The sequence below is a fragment of the Aureobasidium pullulans genome (genome assembly GCF_000721785.1).
Source record: "Aureobasidium pullulans EXF-150 unplaced genomic scaffold scaffold_2, whole genome shotgun sequence".
NCBI lineage: Eukaryota > Fungi > Ascomycota > Dothideomycetes > Dothideales > Saccotheciaceae > Aureobasidium > Aureobasidium pullulans.
In genome coordinates, this window is record NW_021941022.1 from 308,974 (window position 1) to 323,294 (window position 14,321).

Below are 14,321 nucleotides of genomic sequence, written 5' to 3' on the forward strand. Positions count from 1 at the left end.
TAGATAGAGTAGAGTAAAGTAACCCTCTACTCTACTCTACTCTAGTAGAGTCTTAGCTAGAGTAGACTCTAGTAGACTCTAGCTCTAGAGTCTACTAGAGTCTAGTAGTATAGGGCCTCCGTAGAGTAATAACTACCGTTCGAGTCCTAGTCGTAACGCACTTTATTCTTTTTGCACTTTGTTAAACACTATCTAAATCGTTTAAATCTTTAATAATAATACAAAATAGTATATAGTTATGTATTTGCTCTATTTATTTCTACATCTTAGCCTCTTATAGAACTAACTAAACGAGCTTAAATGTCGCACCTAGATTCGTAATAATTCTATATCTTATCTAGTTCTTAATATATTGCGCCTCTTTAATAGCCTTACTAGATAGCTTACCTCTCTACGGTATAACTATATTACCGTAGCTTAAGAAGACCCGCTCCGGCTTATTAGACATTACTAGGATAGTAAAGAGATCTTAGGCCATTTTAGATAGACGTAGATAGGTGTATTTAATGCGTACTTTCGACTAGAACTCTAGGGGGTAATAGGTATTAGGAACCCTACCTTCTACGCACTATCTAGAGTACTCGTTAGTCTCTAGGGATGTAGTATAGAGGTCCTCCTCGTCTAATGTAATGTTAGTATCTATCTATAATATTACTTAAGTAGCTCGTTCCTCCTCTTTATTATTAGTTAAGGTCTCTAGTAGAAGTTAAGAATAATGCTATATCTAGAACTAGCGAATAGCGTGCTTAGATGATTTTATCTAGTCCTATCTTAACTTCTATTTTAATCTTAACTACTTCTAGGTATATGCTAGGTATAGGACGACTACTACGACATATATAGGAGATTAATCGGTAATCTTATAGTAGTTGTTTAACTTTTTCTAGGCTAGGTTAACACCTATCGCTAGCATGCGGTATTCTAGGGTCTACTCTATTAGTATAGTTAGTTTTAGAGGAGGCGGCGTAGGAGGTAGTAGTATCGGTAAGGGAGGAGGTATAGCCTAATTCCGTCTACCTCTAGCGGTCTTAACCGCCTTACGCATTAGTCGGTAAATAGGAAGGTCGTCGTCGAGGTCGATAGTCTAGGACTACGATTAGGACTAAGACTAAGAACTTATAACTACTATACTCTAAGATGCTAGTATATAGCTTATAAGGAGAGGGACGACTAAATAGTTTTAAAGCGGTTTAATAATAACATACTACGCCTTTAGCTTTTTAAAATAAGTAAATAGACGCTCTATAGTAGGAATTACCTACTAGACTACTCTATAAGAAGCACTACTGCCGCGGCCTTTAAGGCGCTAAGTAAACTACTATACTAGCTCTAAAATCTCGTAATATTGCGTTAGGATTACCTAGTCGTCCTAAGTAATAAAGTTAGTAAGGATAGCTAGCTTCTTACGCATCTTCTTAGGTAGTAGTTTAGTATTAAAATTAGTTAGCTTATTCTAATAGTCTTGCTAGTCTCTAAGTGTTTTATAATAGAAATCGTCGATAGTAGGGCGAACTTTAATAAAGACTCTAAGGGCATTAAAGACTAAGTTCTATTAGGTATTATTAAAGGTATAGAGTTTAGTTACCTTAGTAAGTGATAGATAGTTAGCTTATGCCTTTTTAAAAGCTTTATTACGCTAGGGCAATGCTCTAATATAGACGATTATATTCCTAACTTTACCGAGAGGACTATAACAGCGCTAATATTCTAGCTCTTTCGCGGCTAGCTTAATACTAGTAAGCGCTTTAAGGAAGGCTTCTTTATTAGTACCCTATAGTAAGGCGCGAGTAATAAGGTTAAAGATATAGCCGGCGTATCGGAGTCGTCGTTCGGTTACGTTAAAGGTAAATTTAGCTACGAGAGCTTTAATATAGGTGTTATTATTTATAGCATTATCGATAATAAAGAAACTAATGTTACCCTATAAGTTAAAGCGAGTAATAATCTCTATAATAGTCTCTACAATGTTAGCGCCTATATATTTACCTTCCTACTAAGGTAGAGTAAGAAGGAAGGTCTTTAGATTACTATACTTATTAGCAAAATGGTAGTTAATACTATATAATGCCTAGAGGTTCCTTAAAGTCTAGAGATTAAAGGAGAAGTAAATAGTAGAAGTAGCGGCGCGTAGATGCTCTATAATAACACCGACGTAACTTTAGTAGACCTATAATATCTACTTATAGAGTGTTAAATAATAGGGAAGGTAACCCTAAGAGTTAACTACTAGATTAAGCATCTTTAAATAGTCTTATATATAAGGAGACTTAAGAAGACGGAAGGTAAGGTTCTCGTATATAATAAGCGTAGTAACTACGCCCTTCTAAGCTACTTTATTAAAGACAGTTCTATAATGCGCGATATCTTACCTATAGGAAGAATTTAAGACTCGTAATAATGTAGGTTAACTAGAGACTTAGTTAGCGATACTACGAGTTCTCTTAAGGCGAGGGCCGTCCTTATCGATATTATAGACATTAAGAAGGTGTATAATAGCACTATTAGTACTATTAGTAACATTATAAGTATACTTATAATAAGACCGCTACTTATAATACTAGGTATAGACCTAATAATATTTTAGTAGAGTCTCCCCTCTTACTTATATGCGCTAGCTGTACTTCTAGATAAGACTAGAGCTTGCCCCCTTACTATTAGAAATACGCTTAAGGGTTAGTATACAAGACTAGTCGACGTCTTTATAGTAGCTAGTAGCTTCCTCCTCTTCTTAATCGACCTCGAGCGTAGTACTTTAAAAGTTAGTACTTTGTTAATATTCGGTTAGTACGTTTAGTATAGATGTCTATAGTGCTAAAGAGAGTGTATCTAAGAAAGTATAATGATCGGCTATAAGGTAGTGTTATAAGATAGATGTTAGGTTATAGAAGGAAAATTCTTAATAGGTGCCTATTATTAATATTTCCCTCGCTCTACGTAATGTTAGAGTTAGCTAATTAGAGGCTCTATAGGCCGCCGGAAACAGCCGTCGGCTAATTAGAAGCTAGCTTAGTAACGCTACTAGAGTCCACTAGAGTGCTAGAGTTAGGAGCATACTACTCTACTCTACTCTAACCCCCCTACTACTCTACTCTACTCTACTCTACTCTAGCACTAGAGTTTGGAGTAGAGTGGAGTTTTACTCCATCCACCGTCAACTCTGTAATAGGGCGCAAATCCACGTATACTAAATCCAGCTATCCATTTACGATGAATACGAAGATACAGTACATAACGTTAACAGGTATACAACAACTGGGCTAGCAGCTTCTACGAGGATAACGAAGAGAATGCAGCAACACCTTCTGACATCACTGAACCGGCCGTTCTACTTCTTCTCTTGCTCTTCGATCTCATTCTCTGTCTTTATACTGCTCTCGAACAAGCTCAGACGCGTCGTCGCACAGGAGAAATGAGACACACCGGATCAGGCATGGAGACGAGAACCTATTCCAATTCCACTAGCTATCACGACAGTGATCTCAAGAAGGTAAGTGCGTCAGGTGTGCGATCCTTTTCTAGAGGCGCCATTCCCCAGCAACAGTCTTTTGCCGTGTTCCGTTCAAAACGACATAAGGAAGTTGATCAAGATCGTCTGATTCACTGACCTGCTTCGCTGCCTCCTCTTCCTATCATCTCGTCCGCTTGGTCCGCCGAGCTTGAAGAGCGGCAGTACGTCTCCATGCGGTTATGCCGGAGGTTCGTCCGCGTTGTCCATTAGATAAGAGAAATACTGCAGAGTTGGAACAGAACTTTATAGCTTGTTGGAGAAAGGTCTGGGAGCTGAACATGTATAAGAAGACTACTATGGAGTATGTCGACTCAAGGCAATAGATTACGAATTCAGACTTGACCATTGTCTTGTGGACTCAAGACAGTGGTTTGTATGTAGTGTGTAGTCTGCAGGTATTGGAAGGTTTCGAATTGAGCTGAACACTGTGGGTGTCTCAATTTGAAGGCCGAAATCCACAACCAAACCAGACTAGAGAGAGAAAATCTTGCGTATCGCCTCGCTCTCTCGGTCTGCTTGAAGCGTAAGGACAAAATGTGTTCCCAATTAGAGCATTAGGCTACAAGCAGAGAGGAGGAAAGAGGTCATCAGGTCTGTGTCTCCTTACTCTATTGCCAGAATCAATCTCTCTCGGTTATATCATCTTCGTCGAGGGGTCGTTCAAAACACGGGAGATCACAGACCTACTTGCGTTTTCTACTCCCTGGTCTCTGGTCTCTGCTTATCCACACTCTGCGCCATATTACATTGAGAGCCTTCCCTACAGCCAAACAGTAGTATTGCCATTGGTCACAGACCATTGCACCCGTTCTAGGCATGTCTGATTATGCTGGACGGGATTGAAGATGTGCAGTCGACACGAATAGTACTTCCACCGTTATTCATGTTCGGAAATCTGTAGGCCTTTTGTTCGCTTTGAAAAGAACAACCAAGGGTGGCATAGATTCATGGCACTCCAGTCTTTTCTTTGCTCATCTAACTATATTGCAAGTCCAATGCATCTTTTACAAGTGGTTTCTTAGCTTCTCGTTTCCCAAGAAAGGCGGGCTACGTCGTGGTTTGTTTGACCGGTTTATTCAAAAGTGTCGTAGGTGGGAATTGTGAAAGCGGCCAGACATATATACTTCAGGAACTGATGTACCAAGCATTTGATCTCTCCAGTGTCGAGCCTTAGCGTGTGAGCAGCTGAGTACCCAGAAAACTTTCTCATGATTGTCTTTTGACGAGATAACCAAATACACAGTGCTTGATAGCTCAAACTCCTAACAAGAGGAGGAGCATCAGGTCTATAATTCTTTCTTTACCGTCCGTTCTCTCCATATACCTCTAACATCAATCTCTCCAAGTCATCGATGCAGAAAGGATTGATTAGAGAAGACTGCTTCACTGACCTCCCTCTCCCACTCCCCCCTGCTGGACTTATCCTTCGTCTCCTCGTCTGTACATGCCGATATCAACGGGAGACTCGACTTCTGCCTCAGATTTTTCAGATTCGGAAGCTTTGTGTAGAAGAGATAACAAGAGACTAGAAAGTTGAACATTATAACCATGGGAACAAAAACTGTGCGTTCTCAGAAGCTCAGACGATACTGCTATTAGGTCAGACGCAGTGAAGTTCTGGCTGTAAAGTTGGAATTTAGCTTGCGATGTTGATTTCACATTGTGATTAACCGTTGCTAACACTTCGATAGAATCACTCAAACATCTTCTGCTGGAAAGCTGGTTCCGACATCCTAATGCATCATCTTTATGTGCAAACACAATAAGCCATTTGTCGAAGACCACACAAGTAGCCATCATAAGACCATCGAATAGAAATGCAGCCTGACACGTTAAGTCATTTCCTACGGTATCTATAGACATTGGACATCAAAGTCTAGGTGAATCGCCAGCAGGCTGCAAAAGACCGTACATGGAAAACGCGAGCGGAACGAGCAAGCAGCATAAAGATCTAAGTTACGATGCTCTAGACACACGTGCTCCAGAGAGCATCGAGGTAAGGGAATCAGGTCCCTAGTTCCCAGGCTCATACTCCTTTCCACGCCTTTCTCTAGCATCGATCTCTCAATCCATATCATCGTAGCAGAAAAGTGGTCTAAAAGCTGTGTATCATTGACCTGTTCCTCTCCCTCTCCCTCCCTCTTCTGAATCACACACACATATACCTCCATCCATACCACACTCTGTCGATCTAACGGGCGGCCTCTGTGGTGGGTGGTTAAAGGAAACGCATCGACTTACAACAGCAAAATATCTACTCTCCATCAGAGCGATTGAACGGTTTTCACATAGAAGACTACAATGACCTAGTGGATAGAGATATGCATGTCGTAAAAATTTCCAAGACCAGAAAATCAACCATGTCATTCTTGCTTCTCTTTTCCAAGTTATATAAGAATCTCGCGACATCGACACATTCTCCACGGTCACATTATGGTCCATCGCTCACCCTAAGACTCGGTTTCCCTTCTTACCCTTCCACTGTCGTGGAAGCAGAATCCATCGTAAAACAGAAGATTGTGTAAGCGAGGGACGGAAGAAGAAGACATTGGGTCCATGATCCTCGTCGCTTCGAGTCTCCCTCCTGGATACGACTTTCTCTCGCATCTCGAGATACTGGCTAATTAAAGGAATAATTGGATACTTCACTGACCTAATTGTCTCCTCTCCCTTCCCTTCTCTTCTCTTCCTTATCTTCTAACTTATTCTCTGTCTCTTTCTCGCCTGTTCCAATGATTCAACAGGGCAGCGGAGCAGCTTCATCCACGTCTAGTGGTTGATTTGTTGAGTTGCCCAGTTTCCACCGAGAGAATCAAGGTATACAGACTTCTGTAGAGATCCAAAAGACGTCTAAGATCCCAAGATATCGAGTAGAGCGGAAGTCAAGACAAGCCTTTGTGAAACGAGATGAAAGAAACGGACGACAGCGAGAGAGAGATATTAAACACGCGTTCAAGACTTGTTCAAACAAAACTCGATACGTCTTACGGCAGTGGAAGACTGCTTGAAGTCATCTCGCGCGTGTGTTGTGAAAATAAGATATCTTATCATCGAGTGGGCAACGAAAGAGTCACGGGAAGACAGAATTTCAGATCCACGAGTTCCCACTGTTTTAGCCATATCTTCTTGGTCTAATACTTCTGCCGTGTCGATGCATCCAGCCGTGCTATCGTATCGATGATTCGGTTCAATGAACCACTGGTCTCCTTTTCCCTTCCCCGACCTTCCTGTCTGTCCTGACTCCAGCATCTTTAGAGCCAGGACCAGCACAAACCACTGTAGTCAGTAGACAACGACATCTCGCCGAGACCTAGAGAGTTAAGTCATTACGAGAAGAACAAAAACGAGTACAGAACGACCCACCTTATACTTCTGCCCACTGTCATCGTTCGAACAACCATAGTCTACAACACAACAAAGCTAAGGAAGATGAAGAAGAAAATTGCCATCCTGGATAAATTAAAAGAATCCATATCTTAGAAGAAACAACCTTTGACTACTGCTAGATGTCATGAATGGGAGGAGCGGATGAAGACGCTCTTACGCTTTTCGGTGTGGGTAATGGAATATCTCGTTATCAAGAGATCACCCAGACGGAAATGGGGAAAAAGACTGACAGGTCCATGATACTCATCAAATCATCCTCACACTCTAAAGTCCTACAAGCCTAATCATTTTCCTCAATGGCGAGGAAGGCAGGGCATTAGATCTACGACTCCCCTCTCCTTATAATTTCTTTCCCAACCAACAATCAATCCCGTCCGCTTCTATATCTCTACCACATCATCGTCCAAGGAGAATCGAGATGGATGCTATGCTTCGCTGATCCACTTCACCCCTCACCCCTCTACCTCTTCCTTTACCACTGTTTCTGTATCCGTTGTATCATTTTTCCTGTATGTTTCATCTCGTCAGGGCGGTCAAGCCACGGTTTTGCTACAATTGCACCGTTGGTATGAGAAAAAAGGGGGGGAAAAAAAAGAGCCGAGAATTTGCTCGAGAAAGCTTTTGGAAAAAAGGACGGGCTTTGAACGTACGGACTGTTCCAAACTAACCTAATCTCTGATGGGGGTTGTCTGCTCGTTTGATGAAGAACAATAATAAAAAATGAGGCATGGCTGTATACATACCTCTGCTGACTGTCATGTACTCCAGGAGGCCTGTGCCATATGAAACTCACTCGTCAGTAACCAAGAGAGAGCGTAGAGTTGTAAAGTAAGGTGCGCAAAAAGAAAAGATGTATGTAAAAAGTGTTGTTTTGTCTTCTATCTTTTGATATCAAAACATGCCTAGAAAGTTATGGTGGGTTCTTTTTTCGCTACGAAAAACGCATATAATGGATACAATCTCCTTATTTCAGCCATGACTTTTTCTTATGCAAGAGAAGGAAAAGAGAAAGATACTTCTCTTCGGGAATCTTATGCTCTCCTCTTCAACCCCTCAGGCGTAGCATCCCTACCAGTGGCTCCGACCAATTTCTCACCATTGAGTTCAACACTAGGGATACTAGCTCTCATCCTCTCCTTCTCCTGCTCTTCCACCACATCCTCATCCTCCTCTTCATCCTCACTCCTCTCGTCTTTGGCAACACTGCTCCTGACAAACCTCCACGCGATTCTCAAAATAAGCACAAACCAAAAGACGTTGACGGCTTGCAGGGCGAAAAGCAGGGAAAATGTTATTATCTGCGAGATCCAGCATTTGTACTGTTGGGTTTCCCAGTTGAGTTCGAAGGGGCCCACGGTGCGGAAGGTGGTCAGGACGGCCCAGAGGATGTGTAGGTTTAGGTAGTGGCGGAGGTAGAACCAGACGCCGATGAAGAGGCCGAAGTAAGGGCCTGTAACGGGGGAGTTGAGGTAGTTGAGGACTTTTGATGTCTGCGAGAAACCGTTAGTAAGATACCCCAGAACAGAATATCGAATAGAGATGCTCCAAACTTACAGCGAGGAAGAAGTCGGAAATGTCCATGGTGATGTAAACGGCAATTCCCATATATGTAAAGTGGAAACGGTAGCTCAGCCAGATCAAAGCGAGCGTAACCACATGATGCAGAACCAGCTCTTTGAAATCCTTTCTCGGCTTCTCCAGCATCAACAACAATACAATAGCCTGTTGAGCCCAGTAACTCGCTTGCAACAGATAGTAAGCTTTAAACACAGCTTCATGACTGCGGTGAGGGAATCCTTCGAACATGGCTGTCGTGTTGAAATACCACACTGGCGAGCGGCGCATGACGTACAAGCCAAAGGGACCGAAAATGGCAAAGTAAATGGCAGTGTAGAATTGCTCCATGAAACGTGCTTGTTTTGCTTTGCGCTGGATGCCGAGGCGGATGGCTAGAGGGCGGATCATGCGTTGCATGAGGAACTCGCGAGTGAAGCTGAGGACGATGGTGTAGAAAGCGACGAATGCGAAATCGGCCTTGCCCTTGCCATATTGCGTAGGCTCGCCGGCCGGGGTGTCCAGAGGGTAGGCGAGGAAGATGCAGTTGTAGAAGGGGTTCGAGGTGGAGGGATTGACGGCGTAGAGACCCAGGACCAGGAGCATGAGGATCAACGGGTTCAGCCAGGTGTGTCGAAGGGAGACGCGTACATAGCGCTTGAGGAGGCTGCGTGCTTTGCGACGCTTCGATGTTCGTGTAGGCTTCTCTTGTGTAGGTGTCGGTGTACGCTGAGGGGGTCGTGTCAGCTCAGTCGGCAGTACATGTACAAGGCAATTGACATACCTGCGGCAAGGAGGTCAAGGTCGCGAGAGCACCGACTCCCGTATCACCCCGTGGCTCTCCTCCAAGACTGCTAGACTTGCGCCGGGGCCGAGGCTTGCTCATCGTGACTGGAGGTCCGCCATGTTTGTCGAATGCACCCTTGGGAGGACTCAGTGGAGGAAAGGGCTCCATCTTGTTGTCGGCCATTGCATGTACAATGTCGTGTGCTACAAGTGAACAGGAAACAAAAAAATGATCACCGCCGGTCCCGGGAGCCATCAGCGCCGGCTGCCCCCACATCCGTCAACAATCATCTCGGCGCTTCCCGTAGCAGCCGACGACCAATTTCACATGTTTCACCCTGTGACGTGTGCTGATTCCTTCATGAATTATGCTGGTCCATCCATGAATTATGCATTTCGTCTGTGAATCTAATGCTGCCGTTATGCCATGCTTGCTCTGTGTCCATTCGCCTGGATCCTCTTGCGTCAAAGCCATCTGATCTTCCTTCCCCTCGAGGCCGCGGCTTTCTTCCTTCACTGAACTTCCCTAGCTTCCATCGTCGCGGAGCCTCGGCAGCAATATCTTCAATGTCTTGTTTGTGCTCAGTGCACCACATCATCACCAATTCTTTCAAGCGGTGTCCATAGCATCGCCAGCGTTCTGTCCTCCGCGCTTGTCGGTCTTGATGTACTCGACAAACTCATCAATGACACCGGGCCAAGCAGAGTCCTCGCTCCAGAAGCTGAGAGCCTCGTCGGCAAGAGTCTTCTCGGCGAACACCAGAGTCTGATCCCACATGTCCTTGTTGACACTCTTCTTGTACTTCTCTTGAAGGAATTCTATCCACCATTCGAGCCAGGGAGTGTTTTGCGAAGTCCACTCGAGCGATGGGCTGGTGAACAGCAGACGCCAGTACTCGGTGGCCATGTCAAGTGCGACTGCCTTTTGTCCTTGAGCGCGTGCGAGGAGGAAAGTGTGCTTGTAGATTTGCTTGAAAGTAGGGCGGAAAGTGGGCAAAGCGAGGCTTTGGCGTCTCTGTTGTACCGTGTCGCGCAATTTCTTGATATCGGGGATACTATGCGATCGCTGTCAGAGACAGTTCATGCACTGTGAGTTCTGTGAGACTTACCCAAGAGCGGCGAGGCTGTCGACGAACTCTGTGCGTGTGAGTCTACCCAGAGAAGGCGACTTGACGAGCTCTGAGAAGATGAGAGCACCGACATCTTCGGGGCTGACTTCTATGTCGTTGAGGAGTGCCATGGTGCCTTCGATGTTCACCTCGTCTGGTTCGTTGGCTACATCTTCTCGGTACTTGTCGAAGAGCTTGTTGAGTGTAGACTTGCTCACGGTGCTGGCCTGGCCGCCACCTACAGCAAAGTACCTGCCAAATGGGTAAGCGTCGATGTCCATGGGGTCGCTCATGTTGAGAATATTTGGCGTGCGTGCAAAAGGGAGAGTTCGTAACACGCAAAGCAATGCTTGTGTCTCAGCCCCGGCTGGTTGTTTGCGCGCAAATCACTCTCACCATCCCATCGTCGTCCATCAACGTCAAGCTTTGACTGTCCACCCCGAACTTCCGGAACTGCTCCCTCGTGCGACGACGAAATTGTGGAGAGAAGGAAAGTCTTAACCTACTGATTTGCTGCTGCCGATGTGTTCCAGTTGTGGTTACGCAACCATTTTGCTGCTTGTACTCTGTCCGTGCTAGTGGCTTCGACAAAGGCCTGGATGGCTGCTTTCTGCTGCGTCGTGTATGCTGGAGGCATGGTTGTACTAGATCAGCCTGCTGAATCTGGAAAGAAACGAATGATATGTGCTCCAGTGAGAACGAGCGCGAACGATGAGTGAGGATGTTGACAACGAAATAGATGATGGTGATAGAATGGAAAGTTGATCAACAGCAAAGGCAGCGATACAATAATGACGCCGACGCCCGATACGCTTTGATCCGAGCTCGCATCTCATCGATAAGATAAGACAAAGTTCAGAATCTCCACTGTCTAGTCTTGCCAAGAAAACGATCACAGAACGGCTACCATGATGGGCAAAGGAGGAGGTAGAATGTGTATAATGAGAGATTGTTGGACTTACACGGTCTGCTCGACTTCTTCATAGGGGGCGATGATGCTGTATCTTCGGATGCTGTGGTGGTCCTTTTACGCTTAGTTGCGACGGGCATGTTGATGAGAGGATGGTGGCCAACGATCTCTGTTTTGTATCCCGGGATTGTCGTAGAACGAGAGTTTTCGGTACACGGTAGGCGCTACTGGTGATAGTAGGGTCTACTGGAAGTCGGTATGAAAGCGAAGGAACGATCCCGGGGGCGAAAGTGTTGCCGTCTTCTGGTTACTGACTAGAAGTTAAAGAGACTGGCGATATCAGAAATAGCCGTTAATATAGTGAGCACGGTGAGCAAGTGTGTGAAAGCACGATACAGAGCAGGCTCCAGCGGACAAAACACTTGAAAGTGCTGGCTGATAATAGCTCAATCTTGGCATTCCCATCAAGGAAAGAGCAGTGATGACAATCAGCGGAAAGAACAAGTGACGAGCATCATTTGAACAATGTTAAAACAGGTATTACAGGGATATATAACTACAAAAGCTTGCTGAACGCTGCTTCTTCTCAATCACCAAGAGGCATGGCCTCAAGCTCCTCGCTCAACGATCTCCAGTTCTCAGCACTCAACTCAGCATACTTTACACGCTCTTGACCCCATTCCTGGTGCATTCTGCTGACATGGTACTGAGAGGACTGGAAGTGCTGAATCTCATCCCTGACACACTCCTTGATGAATACACCACGAGCATGCTGGTCAACTATTGATTGCTTGTCCTGGAAGTTGTGAGCGAAGAAATCACCAAACATGGGGAAAACGAAGACATACCTTGACAATGGCACTTTCGACCTTTTCGGCTTCGCCAGGCTTGATCTGTGACTCGTGCCTTGAGCGAATACCAGACAACTTGCTCTCGTTGGTTGCGATGCGACGTTCCAACTGGGGGATGTTGTCGCGTGCATAACGATCACGACGGTCGAACATGTCCCTCATGCTTACCAGAGCATCACGCTGGCGCTTGAGGTCCTCCAAAACGCCCAAATCCCATGCTCTGGCTTCATCTTCGAGAAGAGTCTGATTGGTTGAAAGATGCTTGGCTGTACCATTGAGACCGCCGTTCAGAAGCTCGACTTCGTTGGTGTCCATGGCATAGGTGTCGGCAGAGCATTCAGTAAGGCTTCCGAGAGCCATTGAGAGGCGAACATATTCGCTTGCGAGCCCCTCGTTCCGCTTGATCAGTCTCTCGACCATGCCACACATATTGATATAAACTTCAGTCGACCGGCGTACACCATTTCGGACAGTGTCGAAGAGGTCAGAGAGGTTCTGGGGGAGCGAGTCTTCAAGACCTGGAGGTAGGGGCTTTCCAGTAAATTCTTCTTGCACGGAAATAGAGGCTTGCTTCCGCCATACAGCGAGTTCCTGAAAATGTTAGTTATGCACAAGCAAGACAGAGGGTAGGGGCCGAACGTCTACCGTAGGAACTGTCAAGAACATGATGACAAGCTGGTCTTGACTGAGAGCAGGGTGTCGCACAAGTGCGTTCGCAAAGCGTGCGAGACCTCTCCTTCGCTTCTCGATAAACAGAGTGTCAGCAGCAATATGCTTACCATTGACTGCGAATTGTATCAGTTTTGTGTCTCTAACAATGGACGTCGGATAACTTACTCGCGACACGCTTAGGAGGAAGAAGAGGCAGCTGTCTGAAGGGAAATTTCTTATGCAAGCAGTCCAGCAACCAAACAAAATCACTATAGCGACGAATGACACGACTGTTTCTCCTGATGCTAGAGACCTCGTAGTTGCGATGTTGGAACAAAAACATGCCTTCCTTCTCTTCAAGCACGTTGACCGTGATGAGCTCTTCAGGGCCAGTCGCGCCACTAGGCCTGGACGCGCCGAGTGGTCTTCTCACACTGCCGGAGATCTCGTTGTTTCCGCTCGTTGGCTCACCAAAGCCTTCGTTGCCAGGTGCAGTATTGAAGCCATCGTTGGACGCCGAGTAGCCGCCCCAGCCACTTTCAGCTGTTGTTGGTCGCGACTGCTCGAACGAGGAAGGATCTGGAGTCGCGGAATCGGATTTATCGGCAACGGAAGTGGTGGTGAAGTTGCTGGTGGTTCTAACATGAGGGGGGTCTGCGCGACCGTTGACGCCTCCGTTTGGGTAGGTCGAAGAGGCAGCTTGGGCGTACGAGGCAGGTGCAGCAGCAGTTTCTTCGTGGTGGTGGTTCTTGTGCAGCGAGGGGCTTCCCCAGGGGTCATCGCCAAAGCCGTAGCCAGGTGTTTCAAGGTTCTGGGATTGGGTAGCGCCGGAGTCTGCTTGAGGAGGAGGACCGGTGGGTGTACGAGGAGGCTTCTGCTCTTGCTTGGGAGGAGCAGTCAGGGAAGGCAGGTTGGGTACTGGCAATTGTCTTCTACGCTCATCGACAGCATCCAAACCCAGCTCTTCTCCCTCTTGTGCCAGACCAATCAGGGCCAACACAACGTTGACCTCGCCGCGACCCAAGACACGAGAGTCGTCAGCCTCGGAGGCGCCGATGAGCTCAAGGATCTTGGACTGCTCGGGTTGTCCAATACTGCTCTCCGACAACAAGCTCTTGATCTGGCGAACGGTGACTCCGCCTTGTCCACTGCTATGCGACAGAAGGGCATCGAAAATATCGACATAACGTTCGGGCACGTCGCCGGCTGGCAGCAACGTCTTGATCAAGTCTCCTCGTTGGCGCGTGCTGTTGTGCTTCTTGGGAGCAGGAAAGTCCCAGGGCGATTGGCCGTCGTCTGCATCGTTGGCCTCGGCGAACAAGCCCGAGTTGGCCGAGGTGCTGCGAGCTGCCGGCTGCTCATCGTCGTCAAACAGCGACGACTTGTTCTGAGGTGCCGCTGGCGTTGAGGGTGGTGACTCTCCGAAAAGCGACATTGCTGCTCGATATGCGCGTCTGTGTGTGAACAAGAGCACAAGGGAAACCACAGAGCGACTTGTCGTGCAGCAGAGACGCGGTGAGACAAGGGCAAGACACCAGGCCCGCCAACCTCCGCAATGAGAGAGC

At 46.3% G+C, this 14,321-nt stretch overlaps 3 protein-coding genes across 3 annotated transcripts; all 3 read right to left on the minus strand.

Moving 5' to 3' along the window:
• Positions 1-7,926: 7,926 nt before the first annotated feature.
• M438DRAFT_371226 (acyl-CoA-dependent ceramide synthase) lies at positions 7,927-9,335 on the minus strand (the record flags this gene model as incomplete). The annotated part of the gene is made up of 3 exons (XM_029908243.1): positions 7,927-8,385; positions 8,450-9,178; positions 9,234-9,335. 3 exons carry the CDS (start codon positions 9,333-9,335, stop codon positions 7,927-7,929), a joined length of 1,290 nt encoding a protein of 429 aa, XP_029764462.1.
• A 271-nt stretch (positions 9,336-9,606) lies between these two features.
• Positions 9,607-11,092, minus strand: M438DRAFT_341894 (DUF298-domain-containing protein). Its single transcript, XM_029904615.1, has 3 exons — positions 10,851-11,092; positions 10,345-10,596; positions 9,607-10,290 (listed from the first exon to the last, which is right to left on the minus strand). The coding sequence occupies exons 1-3, from the start codon at positions 10,979-10,981 to the stop codon at positions 9,846-9,848; spliced, it is 828 nt and encodes a 275-aa protein (XP_029764463.1). The 5' UTR covers positions 10,982-11,092; the 3' UTR covers positions 9,607-9,845.
• Positions 11,093-11,840: 748 nt separating this feature from the next.
• On the minus strand, positions 11,841-14,191 carry M438DRAFT_264464 (uncharacterized protein; the record flags this gene model as incomplete). Its single annotated transcript, XM_029899953.1, has 4 exons — positions 11,841-12,050; positions 12,103-12,696; positions 12,751-12,890; positions 12,943-14,191. The coding sequence occupies 4 exons, from the start codon at positions 14,189-14,191 to the stop codon at positions 11,841-11,843; spliced, it is 2,193 nt and encodes a 730-aa protein (XP_029764464.1).
• Between the last annotated feature and the right edge of the window lie 130 nt (positions 14,192-14,321).